Raw genomic sequence first — 20,890 nt, forward strand, 5'->3', positions numbered from 1 at the left:
TCCCAGCCTTGCCACATCCATCCTCGGATCGACGGAGAATCTTCCCGGAAAAAAAATTCCCAAAAAAAAATCCAGACCTTCCCTCCCTCTCCACCTCGCAATTCCCGAGGCAGGGATGAAAAAATCCAATTTTTTTCCGCCAAAAATCAAAATATATTAAAAAAAAATAATAATTCCAAAGACATCCAAACGGAAAACTTCCAGGAAAACTTGGGAATAACAACAACAAACAACAACAACAGTGCCGTGACATTCTTTGTTCCGCCAGGATCCCGCGGCGCCGGAATTCCCGTTTTTCCCGGAATTCCCGGTTTTTCTGGGAGCTGATCCTGCTCTGCTGGGCTCCTCGGGAATGCCAGGCCTTCTCCTCCGGAGAAAAGAGCAGGAATTCTGCGGGAATTCTGCGGGAATTCTGCGGGAATTCTGCCTCTTCCTCCTCCTCCTCCTCCTCCCCGCCGCGCCAGGCTGGAGGGCAACAGCGAATTCCTGCCGGGAATAAAAGCAGGGAATGGCGATGAGATGGGATGGGAGAGCTTGGAATGGCACGGGATCTTGTCGCCATTCCCGAGGAAAACTGGGAATGGGAAAAGACCAGGAAATCTTATTTCCTTTCCCAAGGAAAGCTGGAAAACCTGTTCCCCTTTCCATGGAAAACTGGGAATAGGATAAGGACGGGAAGCTTTGTTTTCTATTCCAGAGAAAGTTTGGGAATGGGAAAAAGGATGGGAAGATTTTTTTCCCCATTCCCAAGAAACTTTGGGAATGAGGAGAGGCCAATCTTGTTCCCATTCCCGAAGAAAACTGAGAATGGTGGAAAACCATGGAATCTTGTTGCCCTTTCCATGGAAAGATGGAAATGGGAAAAGATCAGGAAGCTTTGTTTTCCATTCCAAAGGAAGTTTGGGAATGGTGGAAAACCAGGAAATCTTGTTCCCATTCCCAAGGGGAACAAGGACAGGAAGCTTTGTTCCCCGTTTCCGTGGGAAGTTGGGAATGGGGGAAAACCATGGAATCTTGTTTCCCATTCCCAAAGAAAGCTGGGAATGATGAAAGTCCCCAGAGGGAGCAGCCAGGGCTCCTCCAGGGCATTCTCAAACCATCTTTCCCACATCATTCCTGAACATTTCCCAGACCATCCCAGACCATTCCCAGACTATTCCAGAACATTCCCAGTTGATCCCAAACCATTTCCAGACCATTTCCAGACCATTCCTGGACCATTCCCAAACCATTCTTCTCAGACCATTCTCAAAAATTCCTGGACCATTCCCAGGCCATTCTTGGGGAATTCCCAGACCATTCCCAGACCATGTCAAACCATTCCCAGACCATCCCAGACTATTCCAGACGATCCCAGACCATTCCAGACCATTCCCAGTCCATCCCAGACCATTCCCAACCATTCCCAGACCATTCCCAGCTGATCCCAGACCATTCCAAACAATCCCAGACCATTCCCAAACCATTCCAGAACATTCCCAGTTGATCCCAGACCATTCCCAAACCATTCCCAGACCATCCCAGACGATCCCAAAAAATCCCAGACCATCCCAGACCATTCCCAAACCATTCTCAGACAATCCCAGATGATCCCAAACAATCCCAGACCATCCTAGACCATTCCAGAACATTCCCAATTGATCCCAGAACATTCCCAACCATTCCCAGACCATCCCGGACCCATTCCAGACAATCCCAGATGATCCCAAAAAATCCCAGACTATTCCCAAACCATCCCAGACCATTCCCAAACCATTCTCAGACAATCCCAGATGATCCCAAAAAATCCCAGACCATTCCCAAACCATCCCAGACCATTCCCAACCATTCCCAGACCATTCCAAACCATTCCCAGACCATTCCAAACAATCCCAAACCGTTCCCAGACCATTCTCAACCATTCCCAAACCATTCCCAGACAATCCCAGATGATCCCAGACAATCCCAGATGATCCCAAAAAATCCCAGACCATTCCCAACCATTCCCAGACAATCCCAGATGATCCCAGACCATCCCAGACCATTCCCAGACCATCCCAGATCATTCCCAGACCATTCTCAACCATTCCCAGACAATCCCAGATGATCCCAGACCATTCTCAACCATTCCCAAACCATTCCCAGACAATCCCAGATGATCCCAGACAATCCCAGATGATCCCAAACCATCCCAGATCATTCCCAGACCATTCCCCAACCATTCCCAACACTCCCTCACCGTCAGCGCCGCCGGCAGCTCGGCTACGTGGAGGATTCGGTGGAGGATTCGGCGGACGATCCCGCCGAGGATTCGGCGGGCGATCCCGGCTCCGGGTTGTGCCGGGAGAGCAGCTGAGCCTCCTTGAGCGACAGGTAAACCTCCTCCTGCGGGTCGTAGTAGTAGAACTTGCGGATGTAGGAGATCAGCGGCCTGGAAAACAGCGGGAAGAGGTGGGAAGAGATGGGAAAACGCCGGGAAAATGCCAGGAAAACAGCGGGAAGAGATCGGAAAATGCCGGGAAAATGCCGGGAAAACAGCGGGAAGAGATGGGAAGAGATGGGGAAACACCTGGAAAACACCGGGAAGAGGTGGGAGAATGCCGGGAAAACACGGGAAGAGATGGGAAAACAGCGGGAAGAGCTGGGAGAATGCCGGGAAGACACCAGGAAGAGCTGGGAAAATGCAGGGAAAACACCAGGAAGAGATGGGAAAATGCCAGGAAAATGCCAGGAAGAGCCAGGAAGAGATGGGAAAATGCCAGGAAAATGCCAGGAAAACAGCAGGAAGAGATGGGAGAACGCCTGGAAAACAGCGGGAAGAGATGGGAATACGCCAGGAAAATGCCAGGAAAATACTGGGAAGAGATGGGAAAATGCCGGGAAGAGATGGGAAAATGCCAGGAAAACGCCGGGAAGAGCTGGGAGAACACCAGGAAAACAGCGGGAAGGGATGGGAAAACACTGGGAAGAGCTGGGAAAATGCCAGGAAGAGCTGGGAAAATGCTGGGATCCATCCCTGGACTTCACCCCTGGAATTCAACCCCTGGAATTCAACCCCTGGAATTCCCCCTGGGATCCATTTCTGTGGATTCACCCTGGGAATTCATCCCTGGAAATTTCCCCCTGGGATTCACCATTGGGATTCACTTGTGGGATTTCCCCCTGGGATCCATCCCTGGGAATTCCCTCAGCGATCCATTCCAGGAACTCCCCCTGGAATTCTCCCCCAGAATTGCCCCCGGATCCATCCCTGGAATTCCCTCCTGGGATCCATTCCTGGAATTCCCCTTGGATTCCCCCCTGGGATTCCCCCCTTGGATTCCTCCTTGGGATTCACCCCTGAGATTCCCCCCTGGAATTCCCCCCTGGGATCCATCCCTGGAAATTCCCCCTGGATCTCCCCTTGGGATTCACCCCTGGGATTGTGGGATTCACCCCTGAGAATCACCCCTGGGATTCGCCACTGGGAATTCCCCCTGGGATCCATCCATGGGATTCACCCCTAGAATCCCCCTGAAATTCCCCCTGGGAATTCCCCCCTGGGATCCATCCCTGGAATTTCCCCCTGCAATTCCCCCTGGATCCATCCCTGGAATTCATTCCTGGGAATTCCCTCCAGGCTTCATCCCTGGAATTCACCCCTGGAATTCCCCCCTTGGATTCCCCCTTGGGATTCATCCCTGCGATTCCCCCCTGGTATCCATTCCAGGGAATTCCCCCTGGAATTCCCCCTGGATCCACCCCAGGACTCACTTGGGCAGCGGCAGCTCGGGAATGTGGTCGATCCTGACGAGCTGCCGGATGCGGAAGCGGCAGAGGTGCTGCAGGGATTTGACGTTGCTGAACCTGGACACCGGATAGAGCAGCTGCACCGGCGTGGGAGGGAGACCTTTTTGGGAGAAAAAAACGGGAATTTGGGGGTCAGGATGGTGCTGGGAAGGGAGGAAAATTCCGGAGGGAAAGGGTGGTGAGGGGAGAGAGGAGAGCTGCAGGAGGATGGGATGGTGGGGATCTGTAGGGATTTGTGGAATGGTGGGATGGGGATGGGATGGGATGGGAATGGGATGGGATGGGAATGGGAATGGGGATGGGATCCATAGGGATTATGGAATCATGGAATGGTTTGGATTGGGAATGGGATGGAATAGAATGGAATGGAATAGAATGGAATGGAATGGGTTTATGAATCATGGAATGGTTTGGGATGGGATGGGATGGGATGGGAATGGAATGGAATGGAATGGAATGGAATGGGATGGAATGGAATGGGATGGAATGGAATGGAATGGGATGGAATGGAATGGAAAAGGCTGGGATAATGGAATCATGGAATGGTTTGGATTGGGAATGGGATGGGAATGAAATGGGAATAGGATGGAATGGAATGGGATCCATAGGGATTATGGAATTGTGGAATGGTTTGGGATGGGAATGGAACGGAATGGAATGGGATGGGATGGAACGGAATGGAATGGGAATGGAATGGGATCCATGGGGATTATGGAATCATGGAATGGTTTGGATTGGGAATGGAATGGGAATGGAATGGAAAAGGCTGGGATTGGAATGGAAAAGGCTGGGATTATGGAATCATGGAATGGAATGGGATGGAAAAGGCTGGGATTGGAATGGAATGGAATGGAATTGAATGGAATGGAATGGAATGGAATGGAAAAGGCTGGGATCCACAGGGATTAAGGATTCAAGGAATGGTTTGGGCTGGGGATGGAATGGAGTGCTTTGGGTTGGAAGAGCTTCAAAGGCTGGGATCTGTAGGGATTATGGAATCATGGAATGGCTTAGGATGGGAATGGAATGGGAATGGGAATGGAATGGAAAAGGCTGGGATTATGGAATCATGGAATGGTTTGGGTTGGGAATGGAATGGAATGGGATGGGATGGAATGGGATGGAAAAGGCTGGGATATGGAATCATGGAATGGTTTGGGATGGGAATGGAATGGAATGGGATTATGGAATCATGGAATGGTTCGGGTTTTGGGTTAGAAATGGAATGGAAGAGCCTTCCAAGGCTGGGATCCATGGGAATTACGGAATCACGCAATAGTTTGGGTTTGGGTTGGGAATGGAATGGAAGAGCCCCAAAATCACCCAAATCTCTGATTGTCAGGACAGAGCAGCACTGATCCCAGAAAAAAAAACCAACACCACTCCCAGAAAAAAAACCAACCATTCCCAGGAAATAAACCCAACCATTCCCAGAAAAAACAAAACACCATTCCTAGAAAAAAAAACAAACATTCCCAGAAAAACAAAAGAAAAAAAAAAAACCCAAACATTTCCAGGAAAAAAAAAATTCTCAGGAAAAAAAAATTCCCAGAAAAAAAAAATCCTAGAAAAAAAATAACATTCTAAGGAAAAAAAAAAATCCCATAAAACCATTCCCAAAAAAAAAAATATTCCCAGAAAATCCCCTCATCCCCAGTCTCACCAGGCACCCTGGAGCGCAGGAAGTAGAGGAATTTGCCGTTCTTGGAGTGCATGATCGCTCTCTTGATGAACTCCACCACCGACTGGCAGCGGTCCTCGAACTTGGGGTGACACCACAGGCTGAACGTCCCTGAGAGGCACAGAGGGGGGCTGGTTAGTCCAGGGGTTTTTGGGGAATTTTTGGGGGATTTTTGGAGGATTTTGGGGGATTTTTTAGGGGATTTTTGAGGTTTTTTGGGGATTTTTTGGGGATTTTTGAGGAAGTGCTCCATGCGGGTGTGAACTCCCGTATCCCAATAACCCCAAATCCCAATAACCCCAAACCCCAATAATCCCAATCCCACTAACCCCAATCCCAATAACTCACTGCGGTAGTGTTCCATACGGGTGTGAACTCCCATATCCCAGTAACCCCATATCCCAGTAACCCCAAATCCCAATAACCCCACTCCCAATAACCCCAAATCCCAATAACCCCAAATCCCAATCCCCCAACCCCGGTATCTCACCGCGGTAGTGCTCCATGCGGGTGTGAACTCCCATATCCCAGTAACCCCAAATCCCAATAACCCCAAATCCCAATCCCCAAACCCTGGTATCTCACCGCGGTAGTGCTCCATGCGGGTGTGGTGGGTGATGCCCTGTGACCTGAAGCTATCCCCACATCCCAATAACCCCAAATCCCACTAACCCCAAATCCCACTAACCCACATCCCAATATCTCACCACGGTACTGCTCCATGCGGGTGTGAACTCCCATATCCCAGTAACCCCAAATCCCAGGAACTCCTATATCCTGATAATCCTCATATCCCAATAACCCCAAATCCCACTAACCCCAAATGCCGATATCTCACCGCGGTAGTGCTCCATGCAGGTGTGGTGGGTGATGCCCTGCGACCTGAAGCTATCCCCAAATCCCAATAACCCCAAATCCCAATAACCCCACATCCCAATCCCCCAATCCCAATAACTCACCGTGGTAGTGCTCCATGCGGGTGTGAACTCCCATATCCCAATAACCCCAAATCCCACTAACCCCAAATCCCAGGAACTTCTATATCCCAATAATCACCATATCCCAATAACGCCAAATCCCACTAACCCCACATACCACTAACCCAAATCCCACTAACTCACCGCAGTAGTGCCCCATGCGGGTGAGAACTCCCATATCCCAGTAACCCCAAATCCCGGGAACTCCTATATCCTGATAATCCCCATATCCCCGTAACCCCAATCCCAATAACCCCAAATCCCAATAACCCCGATATCTCACCGCAGTAGTGCTCCATGCGGGTGTGGTGGGTGATGCCCTGCGACCTGAAGCTATCCCCAAATCCCAATAACCCCAAATCCCAATAACCCCACATCCCAGTAACCCCAAATCCCAGTACCCCACTCTGGGCTCATCGTGGTAGTGCTCCATGCGTGTGTGAACTCCCGTATCCCACTAACCCCAAATCCCAATAAATCCAAATCCCAATAACCCCACACCCCAATAACCCAAAGTCTAATAACTCACGGCGGTAGTGCTCCATGCGGGTGTGAACTCCCATATCCCAGTAACCCCAAATCCTGGGAATCCCCAGATCCCAGGAACTCCTATATCCTGATAATCCCCATATCCCCGTAACCCCAATCCCAATAACCCCAAATCCCACTAACCCCAAATCCCAATCCCCAAACCCCGATATCTCACCGCGGTAGTGCTCCATGCGGGTGTGGTGGGTGATGCCCTGCGATCTGAAGCTATCCCCACATCCCAATAACCCCAAACCCCAATCCCCCAACCCCGGTATCTCACCGCGGTAGTGCTCCATGCGGGTGTGGTGGGTAATGCTCGCGATCAGAAGCTAACCCCACATCCCAGTAACCCCAAATCCCAATAACCCCATATCCCACTAACCCAAATCCCAATAACCCCACATCCCAATAACTCAAATCCCAGTAACCCCAAATCCCAATCCCCAAACCCCGGTATCTCACCGCGGTAGTGCTCCATGCAGGTGTGAACTCCCATATCCCACTAACCCCAAATCCTGGGAATCCCCAGATCCCAGGAACTTCTATATCCCAATAATCCCCATATCCCAGTAACCCCAAATCCCAATAACCCCAAATCCCGATATCTCACCGCGGTAGTGCTCCATGCGGGTGTGGTGGGTGATGCCCGCGATCAGAAGCTATCCCCAAATCCCAATATCCCCAAATCCCACTAACCCCAAACCCCGGTATCTCACCGCGGTAGTGCTCCATGCGGGTGTGAACTCCCATATCCCACTAACCCCAAATCCCAATAACCCCAAATCCCACTAACTCACCGTGGTAGTGCTCCATGCAGGTGTGGTGGGTGATGCCCTGCGACCTGAAGCTATCCCCAAATCCCAATAACCCCAAATCCCCCAAACCCCGGTATCTCACCGCGGTAGTGCTCCATGCGGGTGTGGTGGGTGATGCCCTGGGATCTGAAGCTCAGGCTCAGGATGTAGCGCGGGTCGGAACTGTCGCGCACCAGGAACGATCCGTCCGCCTTCCCCTTCAGCTTCATCTCGGCATCCTCCCAGTTCATGGGGCCCCAGTACCAGCCGCACTGCGGGATGGGGGGATTGCACAGTGGGGTTTTTTGGGGGGTTTTGAGGATTTTTGGGGGATTTTGGGGGGGTTTTGGGGATTTTTTGGGGTTTTTTTTGGGGATTTTTTGGGGGGTTTTGGATTTTGGGGGGATTTTGGGGGTTTGGGGGTTTCTTTGGGGTTTTGGGGGTTTTTGAAATTTTTATTTTTGGAGGATTTTTTGAGGATTTTTAGGAGGATTTTTGAGGATTTTTTAGCGGATTTTAGGGGTTGAGTTTTTAATTTTGGGGTTTTTGGGAGGTTTTGGGATTTTTCTTTATTTTTGAGGATTTTGGAGGATTTTGAAGGATTTTCATGATTTTTAGAGGATTTTGGGGATTTTTGGGGATTTTGTGGATTTTGGGGATTTTGAGGAATTTTTGGGGAGTTTTTGGGATTTTTTATTTTTGGGATTTTTTTTTTTGATTTTTTTTGGATTTTTTGGGGATTTTTTTTTGATTTTTAGGGATTTTTTTGGGATTTTTTGGGATTTTTTGAGGAGTTTTTGGGGATTTTTTGGGGATTTTTTTTTGGGGATTTTTTAGGATTTTTTGGGGGATTTTTTGGGATTTTTTGGGGATTTTTTTTTTATTTTTGAGGATTTTTTTGAGGATTTTTGGGAATTTTTGGGAATTTTTGGGAATTTTTGATGATTTCACCCCAAACCAGGCAGGTTTCACCCCAAACCAGGATGTTTCACCCCAAACCAGGATTTTTCACCCCAAAACCAGGATTTTTCACCCCAAAACCAGGATGTTTCACCCCAAACCAGGATGTTTCACCCCAAACCAGGATGTTTCACCCCAAACCAGGATGTTTCACCCCAAACCAGGATGTTTCACCCCAAACCAGGATGTTTCACCCCAAACCAGGATGTTTCACCCCAAAACCAGCATTTTTCACCCCAAAACCAGGATTTTTCACCCCAAATCAGGATTTTTCACCCCAAACAGGGATTTTTTCACCCCAAATCAGGATTTTTCACCCCAAATCAGGATTTTTCACCCCAAAACCAGCATTTTTCACCCCAAAACCAGCATTTTTCACCCCAAAACCAGCATTTTTCACTCCAAAACCAGCATTTTTCACCCCAAACCAGTGAAGTTTCACCCCAAACCAGCAGGTTTCACCCCAAACCAGGATGTTTCACCCCAAAACCAGCATTTTTCACCCCAAAACCAGGATTTTTCACCCCAAATCAGGATTTTTCACCCCAAACAGGGATTTTTTCACCCCAAAACCAGGATTTTTCACCCCAAACCAGCATTTTTCACCCCAAACAGGGATTTTTCACCCCAAAACCAGCAGGTTTCACCCCAAAACCAGCATTTTTCACCCCAAACAGGGATGTTTCACCCCAAAACCAGCATTTTTCACCCCAAACAGGGATTTTGCACCCCAAAACCAGGAGGTTTCACCCCAAACCAGGAGGTTTCACCCCAAATCCCAAACAGAGAGATTTCACCCCAAACCCCAAACAGGGATTTTTCACCCCAAACCCAGGATTTTTCACCCAAAACCAGGATTTTTCACCCCAAACAGGGATTTTTCACCCCAAAACCAGGATGTTTCACCCCAAACCGGGATGTTTCACCCCAAAAACAGGATTTTTCACCCCAAATCCAGCATTTTTCACCCCAAACCAGGATGTTTCACCCCAAACCCAGGATTTTTCACCCCAAAACCAGGATTTTTCACCCCAAATCAGGACGTTTCACCCCAAAACCAGGATTTTTCACCCCAAACCAGGAGCTTTCACCCCAAACTGGGATTTTTCACCCCAAAATCAGGATTTTTCACCCCAAAACCAGGTGCACTTCCAGCCCCACACCTTCTCGAGCTCGCGCAGGCTGGCGGCGAAGCTGCTGGGGTCAGCGCGGCCCAGGGGACACTGCAGGTGACCAGGGGGTGGCTGGCCGGGGACATCGGGGGGACGCAGCGGGGACAGCCGGGGGAAGGCGTCTGTGGGGAGAGAGAGACAGGATTAATGTCATTGTCATTGTCACTGTCACTGTCATTGTCACCCAGAGAGAGAGAGGGTCAGTGTCATTGTCACACTGTCATTGTCACCCAGAGAGAGGGTCAGTGTCATTGTCACACTGTCATTGTCATTGTCACTGTCACTGTCACACTGTCATTGTCACACTGTCACACTGTCACTGTCACACTGTCACACTGTCACACTGTCACACTGTCACTGTCACCCACAGAGACAGCCTGGGGTCATTGTCATACAGAGAGAGACAGCCTGGGGTCAGTGTCACTGTCATTGTCACCCACAGAGACAGCCCAGGGTCACTGTCATTGTCACTGTCACCGTCACACAGAGAGACAGCCCGGGGTCAATGTCACTGTCATTGTCACCCAGAGAGAGAGACAGGGTCAGTGTCATTGTCACACTGTCATTGTCACTGTCACCCACAGAGACAGCCCAGGGTCACTGTCACTGTCACCTACAGAGTCACTGTCACTGTCATACAGAGAAAGACAGCCTGAAGTCAGTGTCACTGTCACTGTCATTGTCACACAGAGAGACAGCCCAGGGTCGCTGTCACTGTCACCCACAGAGACAACCTGAGGTCAGTGTCATTGTCACTGTCACCCACAGAGAGAAGAGCAGGAAATTCCCCCAAAAAAGCACAAACTCTAGGAGGGAAAAGCCTTAGAGCAGAGCAGAAAAACCCCAAAAAATTGCAGATTCTAGGAGGGAAAAACCTTGGAGAGGAGTGGGAAATTCCCAAAAAAATACAGATTCCAGGATGAAAAAGCTTGGAGCAGAGCAGGAAAACCCCAAAAAAGCACAAATTCCTTGAAAACTGAACTACAGGAAGGAAAAGCCTTGGAGAAGAGCAGGAAATTCCACAAAAAAACAGATTCCAGGAGGGAAAAGCCCTGGAGTAGAGCAGGAAATTCCCCCAAAAAAGCACAGATTCCAGGGGAGGAAAACCTTGGCACAGAAGAAGAAAACCCCAAAAAATTGCAGATTCCAGGAGGGAAAAACTTGGAGAAGAGCAGGAAAACCCCAGAAAAACAGTTTCCAAGAGGGAAAAGACTTAAGAGCAGAGCAGGAAATTCCCCCAAAAAACCCAAATTCCCCAAAAAAACCCCAAAATTCCCCAAAAAAAACCCTTGGAGAAGCTGACCTGGGGCGTGGGGAGGAGGAGGAGGCGGCAGAGGGAAGGACTGCAGGGAAGATCCCATCGGAGCCACCAGGACAGGCAGAGTGCCACTGATGTCATCTAGGAGAGAAAAACAGGGAAAAGCTGAAAAAAACGGGAAAACGGATTGGGAAAGGGAATGGGGAAGATTCCCAGAGGAGTGTTTGTGGTTTTTGGGGATTTCTGGGGTGGGGATGGCTTTGCTGGCAAAATTCTGGGGGATTTTGGCTTTTTTTGGCAAAATTCTGGGGGATTTTGGCTTTTTTTAGCAAAATTAAAGGGGATTTTGGCTTTTTTTAGCAAAATTAAGGGGGATTTTGGCCTTTTCCAGAACAATTCCCAGAGTATCCAGGACAATTCCCAGGGGATCCAGGATAATTCCCAGGACAATTCCCATGGACCCAGAAAAATTCCCAGATTGTCCAGAACAATTCCCAGGGAATCCAGGATAACTCCCAGAGGATCCAGGACAATTCCCATGGGATCCAGAAGAATTCCCAGAAGAATTCCCAGGACATCCAGGACAATTCCCAGGATATCCAGAACTATTCCCAGGGATCCAGGTGATTCCCAGGGACCCAGGATAATTCCCAGGACAATTCCCAGGATATTCAGGATAAATCCCAGATGATCCAGAATAAATCCCAGAGGATCCAGGATAATTCCCAGGGAGATTCCCAGATGATCCAAAACAATTCCCAGAACAATTCCCAGGACAATTCCCAGATTATCCAGGACAATTCCCAGAATAATTCCCAGGACAATTCCCAGAATTCCCAGGACAATTCCCATGATATCCAGAACAATCCCCAGGATATCCAGGACCATTCCCAGGACCATTCCCAGGACAATTCCCAGATTATCCCAGGACAATTCCCAGGACAATTCCCAGGCCCATTCCCAGGACAATTCCCATGACAATTCCCAGGCCCATTCCCAGGACAATTCCCAGGATATCCAGAACAATTCCCACAACAATTCCCAGAACAATTCCAGGACAACTCCCAGGACAATTCCCAGGATATCCAGAACAATCCCCAGGAACCCAGAACAATTCCTAGAGGATCCAAAATAATTCCCAGGCCAATTCCCAGGACAATTCCCATGACAATTCCCAGGACAATTCCCAGGCCAATTCCCATGACAATTCCCAGGCCCATTCCCAGGACAATTCCCAGATTATCCAGGACAATTCCCAGATTAACCCAGGCCAATTCCCATGACCATTCCCAGAACAATTCCAGGCCAATTCCCAGGCCAATTCCCAGAATTCCCACCCCGGCAGTACCGAGCAGGCTGAGGCTGCGGCGGGGCGGCGGTGGGGGAGTCGGGGGGTGAGGAGAGCTGAGCCCAGGCTGGGAAATGTCCACATCCACCAGCGACACTGTCTCACCTGGGAAACGGGAAAAATAATGGGAAAAATGGGGAAAAGTGATGGGAAAAATGATGGGAAATAATGGGAAAAAATTGGGGGGGAAATGGGAAAAAATGGGAAAAAATTATGGGAAAAAATGGGGAAAAATTGGGGGAAAATGGGAAAAAATAATGGGAATAATGGGAAAAAATGGGAAAAAAATGGGGGGAAATGGCAAAAAAAGGGAAAAAATGGGGAAAAAATGAGGAAAAAAAGGGGAAAAATAGTGGAAACTATGGGGAAAAAAGGCGGAAAAATAAAAAAATGAGGGAAAAATTGGGAAAATAATGGTGGAAAAAATGGGGAAAATATGGAGAAAAAATGGGGAAAAATAATGGGGAAAAATAATGGGGAAAAATAATGGGGAAAAATAATGGGGAAAAATAATGGGGAAAAATAATGGGGAAAGATAATGGGAAATAATGGGAAAAATTGGGGGGAAAATAGGGGAAAAATGGGGGGAAATGGGGGGGAAAATAGGAAAAAATGATGGGGAAAAATAATGGGAAAAATGGGAAAAAATATGGGGAAAATGGGAAAAAACGGGAAAAATGGGAAAAAATGATGGGGAAAAATGATGCAAAAAATAATGGGGAAAATGGGGAAAAATGGGGAAAATAAATAATGGGGAAAAATAATGGGAAAAAATAATGGGAAAAAATAATGGGAAAAAATAATGGGAAAAAATAATGGGAAAAAATAATGGGAAAAAATAATGGGAAAAAATAATGGGAAAAAATAATGGGAAAAAATAATGGGAAAAATGGGGGGAAAAATGGGGGAAAATGGGGGAAAATGGGGGGGAAAATAGGAATAAATGATGGGGAAAAATAATGGGAAAAATGGGAAAAAATATGGGGAAAATGGGAAAAAACGGGAAAAATGGGAAAAAATGATGGGGAAAAATGATACAAAAATAATGGGAAAAAATAATGGGAAAAAATAATGGGAAAAAATTGGGGGGAAATGGGAAAAAACGAGGAAAAAAACAAGGAAAAAACAAGGGAAAAAACATGGGGAAAAAATAATGGGGAAAAATAATGGGAAAAAATAATGGGAAAAAATAATGGGGAAAAATAATGGGAAAAAATAATGGGAAAAAATAATGGGAAAAAATAATGGGAAAAAATAATGGGAAACTTCCCAGGAACTTCCATATCCCAGGAACTCCCTTATCCCAGAAATCCCCAAATCCCAAGAATCCCAATATTCCAGGAATTCCCACATCCCAGGAATTCCCATATCCCACGAAAGCAAAATTCCCCCCCAAAAAAACCTCAAATTTCCCCAAAACCCAAAGATTTTCCCCAAAAACCTCCAAATTTCCCCAAAACCCAAAGATTTTCCCCAAAAACCCCAAATTTTCCCAAAACCCAAAGATTTTTCCCCAAAAAAATCCCAATTTTCCCCAAAACCCAAAGATTTTTCCCCCAAAACCCAAAGATTTTTCCCCCAAAACCCCCAAATTTCCCCAAAACACAAAGATTTTTTCCCAAAAAAAGCCAAATCCCAAAGATTTTCCCCAAAAAAACCCCAAATTTCCCCAAAACCCAAAGGTTTTTCCCCAAAACCCAAAGATTTTTCCCCCAAAACCCCAAATTTCCCCAAAACCCAAGATTTTTCCCCCCAAACCCCCAAATTTCCCCAAAACCAAAGATTTTCCCCCAAAACCCCAAATTTTCCCAAAACTCAAAGATTTTCCCCCAAAACCCCCAAATTTCCCCCAAACCCAAAGGTTTTTCCCCCAAAACCCAAAGATTTTTCCCCAAAAACCCCAAATTTCCCCCAAACCCAAAGGTTTTTCCCCAAAACCCCCCAAAACCCAAAGATTTTTCCCCAAAAAAACCCCAAATTTCCCCCAAACCCAAAGGTTTTTCCCCAAAACCCAAAGATTTTTCCCCAAAAAAAACCCAAATTTCCCCAAAACCCAAAGATTTTTTCCCCAAAAAACCCCAAATTTCCCCAAAACCCAAAGATTTTTCCCAAAAAAACCCCAAACCCCACAGGTTTTTCCCCAAAAAAAACCCAAATTTCCCCAAAACCCAAAGATTTTTCCCAAAAAACCCCAAATTTCCCCCAAAGCTCACCTGTGAACAGCGGGCTGAACACCACTGGGGAAAAGGCACTTTGGGTTCTCGTCAGTCTGTGTTTCCTGGGAAAAAAATGGGAAAAATGGGGAAATGGGAAAAATGGGGAAATAAATAATGGGGAAATAATGGGGAAATAATGGGGAATTAATGGGGAATTAATGGGAGAAAATGGGGAAAATGGGAAAATAATGGGAAAATGGGGAAATAATGGGAAAATGGGGAAATAATGGGAAAATGGGGAAATAATGGGAAAATGGGGAAATGTCTAATTAGGGCAAGGAGCTGCATGGGAAGTGACCACCGAAGTGACCATTGAAGTGACCACCAAAAGGACCGTCCCGCCAAAGTGACCATCAAAATGACCATCACAATGACAATGACCACCAAAGTGGCCACCGTGACCATCAAAGTGGCAACCAAAGGGACCATCCCACCAACATCACCATCAAAGTGACCATCAAAGTGACCACCAAAGGGACTGTCCCACCAAAGTCAACATCAAAGTGACCATCACACTGATCACCAAAGTGGCCACTGTGACCACCAAAGTGACCACCAAAGGGACCATCCCACCAACGTCACCATCAAAGTGACCATCACAATGACAATGACCACCAAAGTGGCCACCGTGACCATCAAAGTGGCCACCAAAGGGACCATCCCACTAAAATTACCATCACAGTCACAATGACCATCACAGTGACCACCAAAGGGACCATCCCACCAACGTCACCATCAAAGTGACCACCAAAGGGACCGTCCCACCAAAGTCACCATCAAAGCGACCATCACAATGACCACCAAAGTGGCCACTGTGACCATCAAAGTGGCCACCAAAGGGACCGTCACAATGACCACTAAAGTGGCCACCATGACTCTCAAAGTGGCCATGAAAGGGACCGTCCCACCAACGTCACCACCAAAGTGACCATCAAAGTCACCATCAAAGTGACCACCAAAGGGACGACCAAAGTCACCATCAAAATGACCATCACAATGACAATGACCACCAAAGTGGCCACTGTGACCATTGAAGTGGCCACCAAAGGGACCATCCCACCAAAGTGACCACCAAAGGAACCACCAAAGGAACCACCCCACCAAAGTCACCACCAAAATGACCATCACAGTGACCATCAAAGTGACCACCAAAGGGACTAACCCACCAAAGTTACCATCAAAGTGACCATCACAATGACAATGACCACCAACGTGGCCACCGTGACCATCAAAGTGACCACCAAAGGGGATATCCCACCAACATCACCATCAAAGTGACCATCAAAGTGACCACCAAAGGGACTGTCCCACCAAAGTCACCATCAAAGTGACCATCACACTGATCACCAAAGTGGCCACCGTGACCATCAAAGTGACCACCAAAGGGACCATACCACCAACGTCACCACCAAAGTGACCATCACAATGGCCACTAAAGTGGCCACCATGACTATCAAAGTGGCCATGAAAGGGACTGTCCCACCAACGTCACCACCAAAGTGATCATCAAAGTCACCATCAAAGTGACCATCAAAGGAACCACCAAAGTCACCATCAAAATGACCATCACAATGACAATGACCACCAAAGTGGCCACTGTGACCATTGAAGTGGCCACAAAAGGGACCATCCCACCAAAGTGACCACCAAAGGAACCACCAAAGGAACCACCAAAGGAACCACCCCACCAAAGTCACCACCAAAATGACCATCACAGTGACCACCAAAGTGGCCACCGTGACCATCGAAGTGGCCACCAAAGGCACCATCCCACCAATGTCACCCCCAAAGTGACCACCAAAGTGACCACCAAAAGGACCATCCCGCCAAAGTCACCATCAAAGTGACCATCACAATGACAATGACCACCAAAGTGGCCACCATGACCATCAAAGTGGCCACCAAAGGGACCATCCCACCAAAATTACCATCACAATCACAATGACCACCAAAGTGACCACCAAAGGGACCTTCCCACCAAAGTCACCATCAAAGTGACCATCACAATGACCACCAAAGTGGCCACCGTGACCATCAAAGTGGCCACCAAAGGGACCGTCTCACCAAAGTCACCACTGAAGTGACCATCAAAGTGACCACCAAAGGGACTAACCCACCAAAGTCACCACCAAAGTGACCATCAAAGTGACCACCAAAGGGACTAACCCACCAAAGTCACCACCAAAGTGACCATCACAATGACCACCAAAGTGGCCACCAAAAGGACCATCCCGCCAAAGTGACCATCACAATGACCACCAAAGTGGCCACCAAAAGGACCATCCCGCCAAAGTGACCATCAAAGTGACCATCAAAGTGACCATCACAATGACAATGACCACCAAAGTGGCCACCATGACCATCAAAGTGGCCACCATAGGGACTAATCCACCAAAGTCACCATCAAAATGACCATCACAATGACAATGACCAAAGTGGCCACCATGACCAAAGTGACTATCAAAGGGACCATCCCACCAAAGTGACCACCAAAGGGACCGTCCCACCAAAGTCACCATCAAAACGACCATCACAATGACCACCAAAGTGGCCACCATGACTATCAAAATGGCCACCAAAGGGACCGTCTCACCAAAGTGACCATCAAAATGACCATCACAGTGACCACCAAAGGGATTAACCCACCAAAGTTACCATCAAAATGACCATCACAACGACAATGACCACCAAAGTGGCCACCGTGGCCATCAAAGTGACCACCTAAGGGACCGTCCCACCAAAGTCACCACCAAAGTGACCATAACAGTGACCATCACAGTGACCACCAAAGGGACCACCCCACCAAAGTCACCAAAGTCACCACCAAAGGGACTGTCCCACCAAAGTGACCATCAAAATGATCATCACACTGACCATCAAAGGGACCACCAAAATGACCATCACAGTGACCACCAAACTCCCAGACCACAGGAAGACCCACCAGCAAAGCCTTCTGTCCTTCCAGACACCTCGTTTGGGGCCTTTTGAGGCATTTTTGGGACCCTCTGAGCCATTTTTGGGGCAGAAGCCACCACTCAAGGTTGCTCCAGCTCGCCACATGCCCAGAGAGGTTCCTCAGGAACTCCAGGGAAGTTCCTCAGGAGCTCCAGAGAGGTTCCTCAGGAGCTCCAGGAAGGTTCCTCAGGAGCTCCAGAGAGGTTCCTCAGGAGCTCCAGGAAGGTTCCTCAGGAGCTCCAGGGAGGTTCCTCAGGAGCTCCAGGGAGGTTCCTCAGGAGCTCCAGGGAGGTTCCTCAGGAGCTCCAGAGAAGCTCCTCAGGAGCTCCAGGGAGGTTCCTCAGGAGCTCCACGGAGGTTCCTCAGGAGCTCCAGGAGGTTCCTCAGGAGCTCCAGGGAGGTTCCTCAGGAGCTCCAGGAGGTTCCTCAGAAGCTCCAGAGAAGCCTCACCACCTGCCCAGCCGCAGGGCTGGGAGCTGCCAGCTCCTGCCTCACCCCTGCTTTGAAGCAGAGCTCATTTTGGGATCATTTTGGGATCATTTTGGGGTCGTTTTGGGGTCATTTCAGCCCCTGAGGGCTCTGCCCCCAAACGCCAGGTCACACCTGACCCCAGGCCAGCAGCTCCAGCCTGGAGGAAAGACTTCCTGCTGCTCCACACCCCAAATCCCTGGAGGTTTGTGAACCCCACAGGCTGTGGGGTGACACCAAAACCATCCCAGTAATTCCCAAAACTCGGAGCTGGAGAGATTTGGGGTGGGAATGTTGTGGGAAGTGGTTTCAGCAGGGACACTGGAGCAGCAGGATGGGACAGGGATGAGGAGCAGGAGGGACAGTGGTGTCCCACACCAGGAAATCCCGGGATTTGTCACCTCGTCCCAATGATTCCTCCTGCGTGGAAGAGCTGAGGAGCAAAAGCAGAACCACCAGAACCACCAGAACCTCGGGAGACCATCCTGCAGCAGGCAGGAGGTGACAGGGAATGTGTCCCTTGGGGACAGCAGTGTCACCAGAGGGGACAGCGATTCCTGCAGCTGTCACCTCAGTCATGGAATCACAAAATCCAGAAAAACCCTCCGAGATCGGCGAGTCCAGAATTGCCACCAAGAACTGCCACCAAGCCACGTCCCCAAGTGCCACCAGAAATGCCAATTGCCACCAAGCCATGTCCCCAAGTGCCACCAGAATTGCCAATTGCCACCAAGCCATGTCCCCAAGTGTCACATCCATGCATCCCGGACGCTTCCAGGGATGGGGACACCACTCTCCCAGTGCCCAGCCACCTTCCCCACGGATAAATCCTCCCAAAAATCCAATTTTTTCCCCTAAAAATCCAACCTAAACCTCCCCTGGGCACAACCGGAGTCACCCCATCCCTCATCCCCGGAGAGCAGAGCCCAAACCTCACCCGGATAACCAAATTCCTGCCAGGAATTTGGGGAGCAAAATGTGCTCCTCGGGGTTCCTGATCTCCAGGGAAGCTCCAAGCCCTGCTCCCGGTCCTTCTCCCGAGGATTTTCCGGGAGAAGGATGCAGGCCTGGATCGGCTGCTCCAGCCGGGAGAGCACCGAGGCCTCGGCAGCCGCTCCGGGATGCTCCGGTGCCTCCGGGAGAGCATCGCAGAGCGGCGCCGCGTCACCCCCGGGGCATGGGGACACTGCCCGGTGTCCCCAGCGCATCCCCGGTGTCCCCGGTACCCCCGGTGTCCCCAGCGCATCCCCGGTGTCCCCACCGCACGCCCGATGTCCCCAGCGCATCCCCGGTGCCTCCGGTGTCCCCACCGCATCTCCGGTGTCCCCAGCGCATCCCCGGTGCCCCCACCGCATCCCCAGTGTCCCCAGCGCATCCCCGATGTCCCCAGAGCATCCCCGGTGTCCCCGCCGCATCCCCGGTGCTCCCGGTGCCGCCGTACCTGCCCGGCTCCTGCTCCCGGCCGCGGGCCCCGCACACATCCGTGAGGCTGCCGGCCGAGGCGGCGGCGCTGGCGGCGTCCCCGGTGGCCGAGCCGCCGCTGCAACTCTTGGTGCGGAAGAGGCGGCTGAGGCGGATGCGGAGCGAGCCCTTCCTGCCGCCGGTGCCGGTAGCGGTGCCGGTGCCCGCGGGGGCTGCGGGCGGCGGTGCGGGGCCGGGGGTCGCCGCTCTGCCGGGGGCTCGGGCGGCTCCGCGCCCGGGGGATCCCTGCTCGTCCTCGGAGCCGCTGCCGCCCTCGTCGGGCTCCAGCGCCTCGAGCACCAGCAGCGCGTCGCTGGTCTCCTCGCCGGCGGGCGGCCCGAGGCACGGGCAGGGGGTTCCCGCCGCGCCCGCCGCCCCCTTCGCCCCCAGCCCCGGCGGGCGCAGCCCCAGCGCCGCCAGCTGCAGCTCCAGCCCGCTCTGCGCCGCCGCTCCCCAGCCCGCCGCCGCCGCCGCCGCCTTGGGCTCCAGCGCGCAGCGGTGCCGCGGGCACAGCTCGGCCCCGCCGCCCCCCGGGACCCCCCCGCCCGCCGCCGCCGCCGCCGCCGGGCCGCACTCCTCGCCGGGCCGAGCGTCGGCCGCCGCGTTGCGGAAAACCATCAGCTGCGGCCGCGGGCTGCGCAGCGCCGGGCCGACCCCCGCCAGCCGCCCCGCGCCCGCCGCGCCCGCCGCGCCGGTACCGGTACCGGCACCGCCCGCCGCGCCCGCCTCCGGCCCGGTGCCATAGCCCAGCAGCCGGCTGAGCACCCGGTACGAGGCCGCGGCGGCCGCCGCCGCATCCCCGTCGCGCTGCATGGCTACGGCCGCCGCATGGCCCGCGGGGAGCGGCACCGGCACCGCACCGGGACCGGCGGCCGCCGCCGCCGCCCTCGCACGGCCGCGGCGCCCCCCCCCACTCCGCCGCCGCCGCCGCCCCGCCCCCGCGCTTCCGCCGCTGGCCGCGCCCCCCGGCGCCGGTCCCGCCTCTCCCGGTGGCTGTGGTCCCGCCCCGGTGCGCAGGCCGCGCCCCCGAGCCCCCCGGCCGCACGTGGAGGGGCGCGGGGACACGCGGGGACACGCGGAGACACGCGGGGACACGCGGGGACATGCGGCGGGACGCGCACCGGGCACCGGGAACCGCCGCGAGCTCCCTCACCCACCGCAGCCGCGGGCAGAACCGCTGCGAGCACCGGGACCCTCCCCGAGCCCCCACCCACCGGCGGCACCGGCACCCACCGGGACAGGGGGGACACGGATGGCGGGGTCGGGGGGCGGCGGAGGACGCCGGACTCATCCCGCACGCC

At 51.3% G+C, this 20,890-nt stretch overlaps 1 protein-coding gene across 1 annotated transcript; it reads right to left on the bottom strand.

The window, feature by feature from the left end:
* Positions 1-328: 328 nt before the first annotated feature.
* LOC146420545 (suppressor of cytokine signaling 7-like) lies at positions 329-20,492 on the bottom strand. The gene is made up of 10 exons (XM_085048144.1): positions 19,570-20,492; positions 14,703-14,767; positions 12,490-12,594; positions 11,187-11,282; positions 9,875-10,005; positions 7,855-8,023; positions 5,432-5,560; positions 3,733-3,868; positions 2,219-2,410; positions 329-486 (listed from the first exon to the last, which is right to left on the bottom strand). Exons 1-9 carry the CDS (start codon positions 20,400-20,402, stop codon positions 2,242-2,244), a joined length of 1,833 nt encoding a protein of 610 aa, XP_084904270.1. The 5' UTR covers positions 20,403-20,492; the 3' UTR covers positions 329-486; positions 2,219-2,241.
* Between the last annotated feature and the right edge of the window lie 398 nt (positions 20,493-20,890).

This window comes from Lichenostomus cassidix, unplaced genomic scaffold (genome assembly GCF_008360975.1).
Source record: "Lichenostomus cassidix isolate B80296 unplaced genomic scaffold, HeHo_3.0 HiC_scaffold_664, whole genome shotgun sequence".
NCBI classification, from domain to species: domain Eukaryota; kingdom Metazoa; phylum Chordata; class Aves; order Passeriformes; family Meliphagidae; genus Lichenostomus; species Lichenostomus cassidix.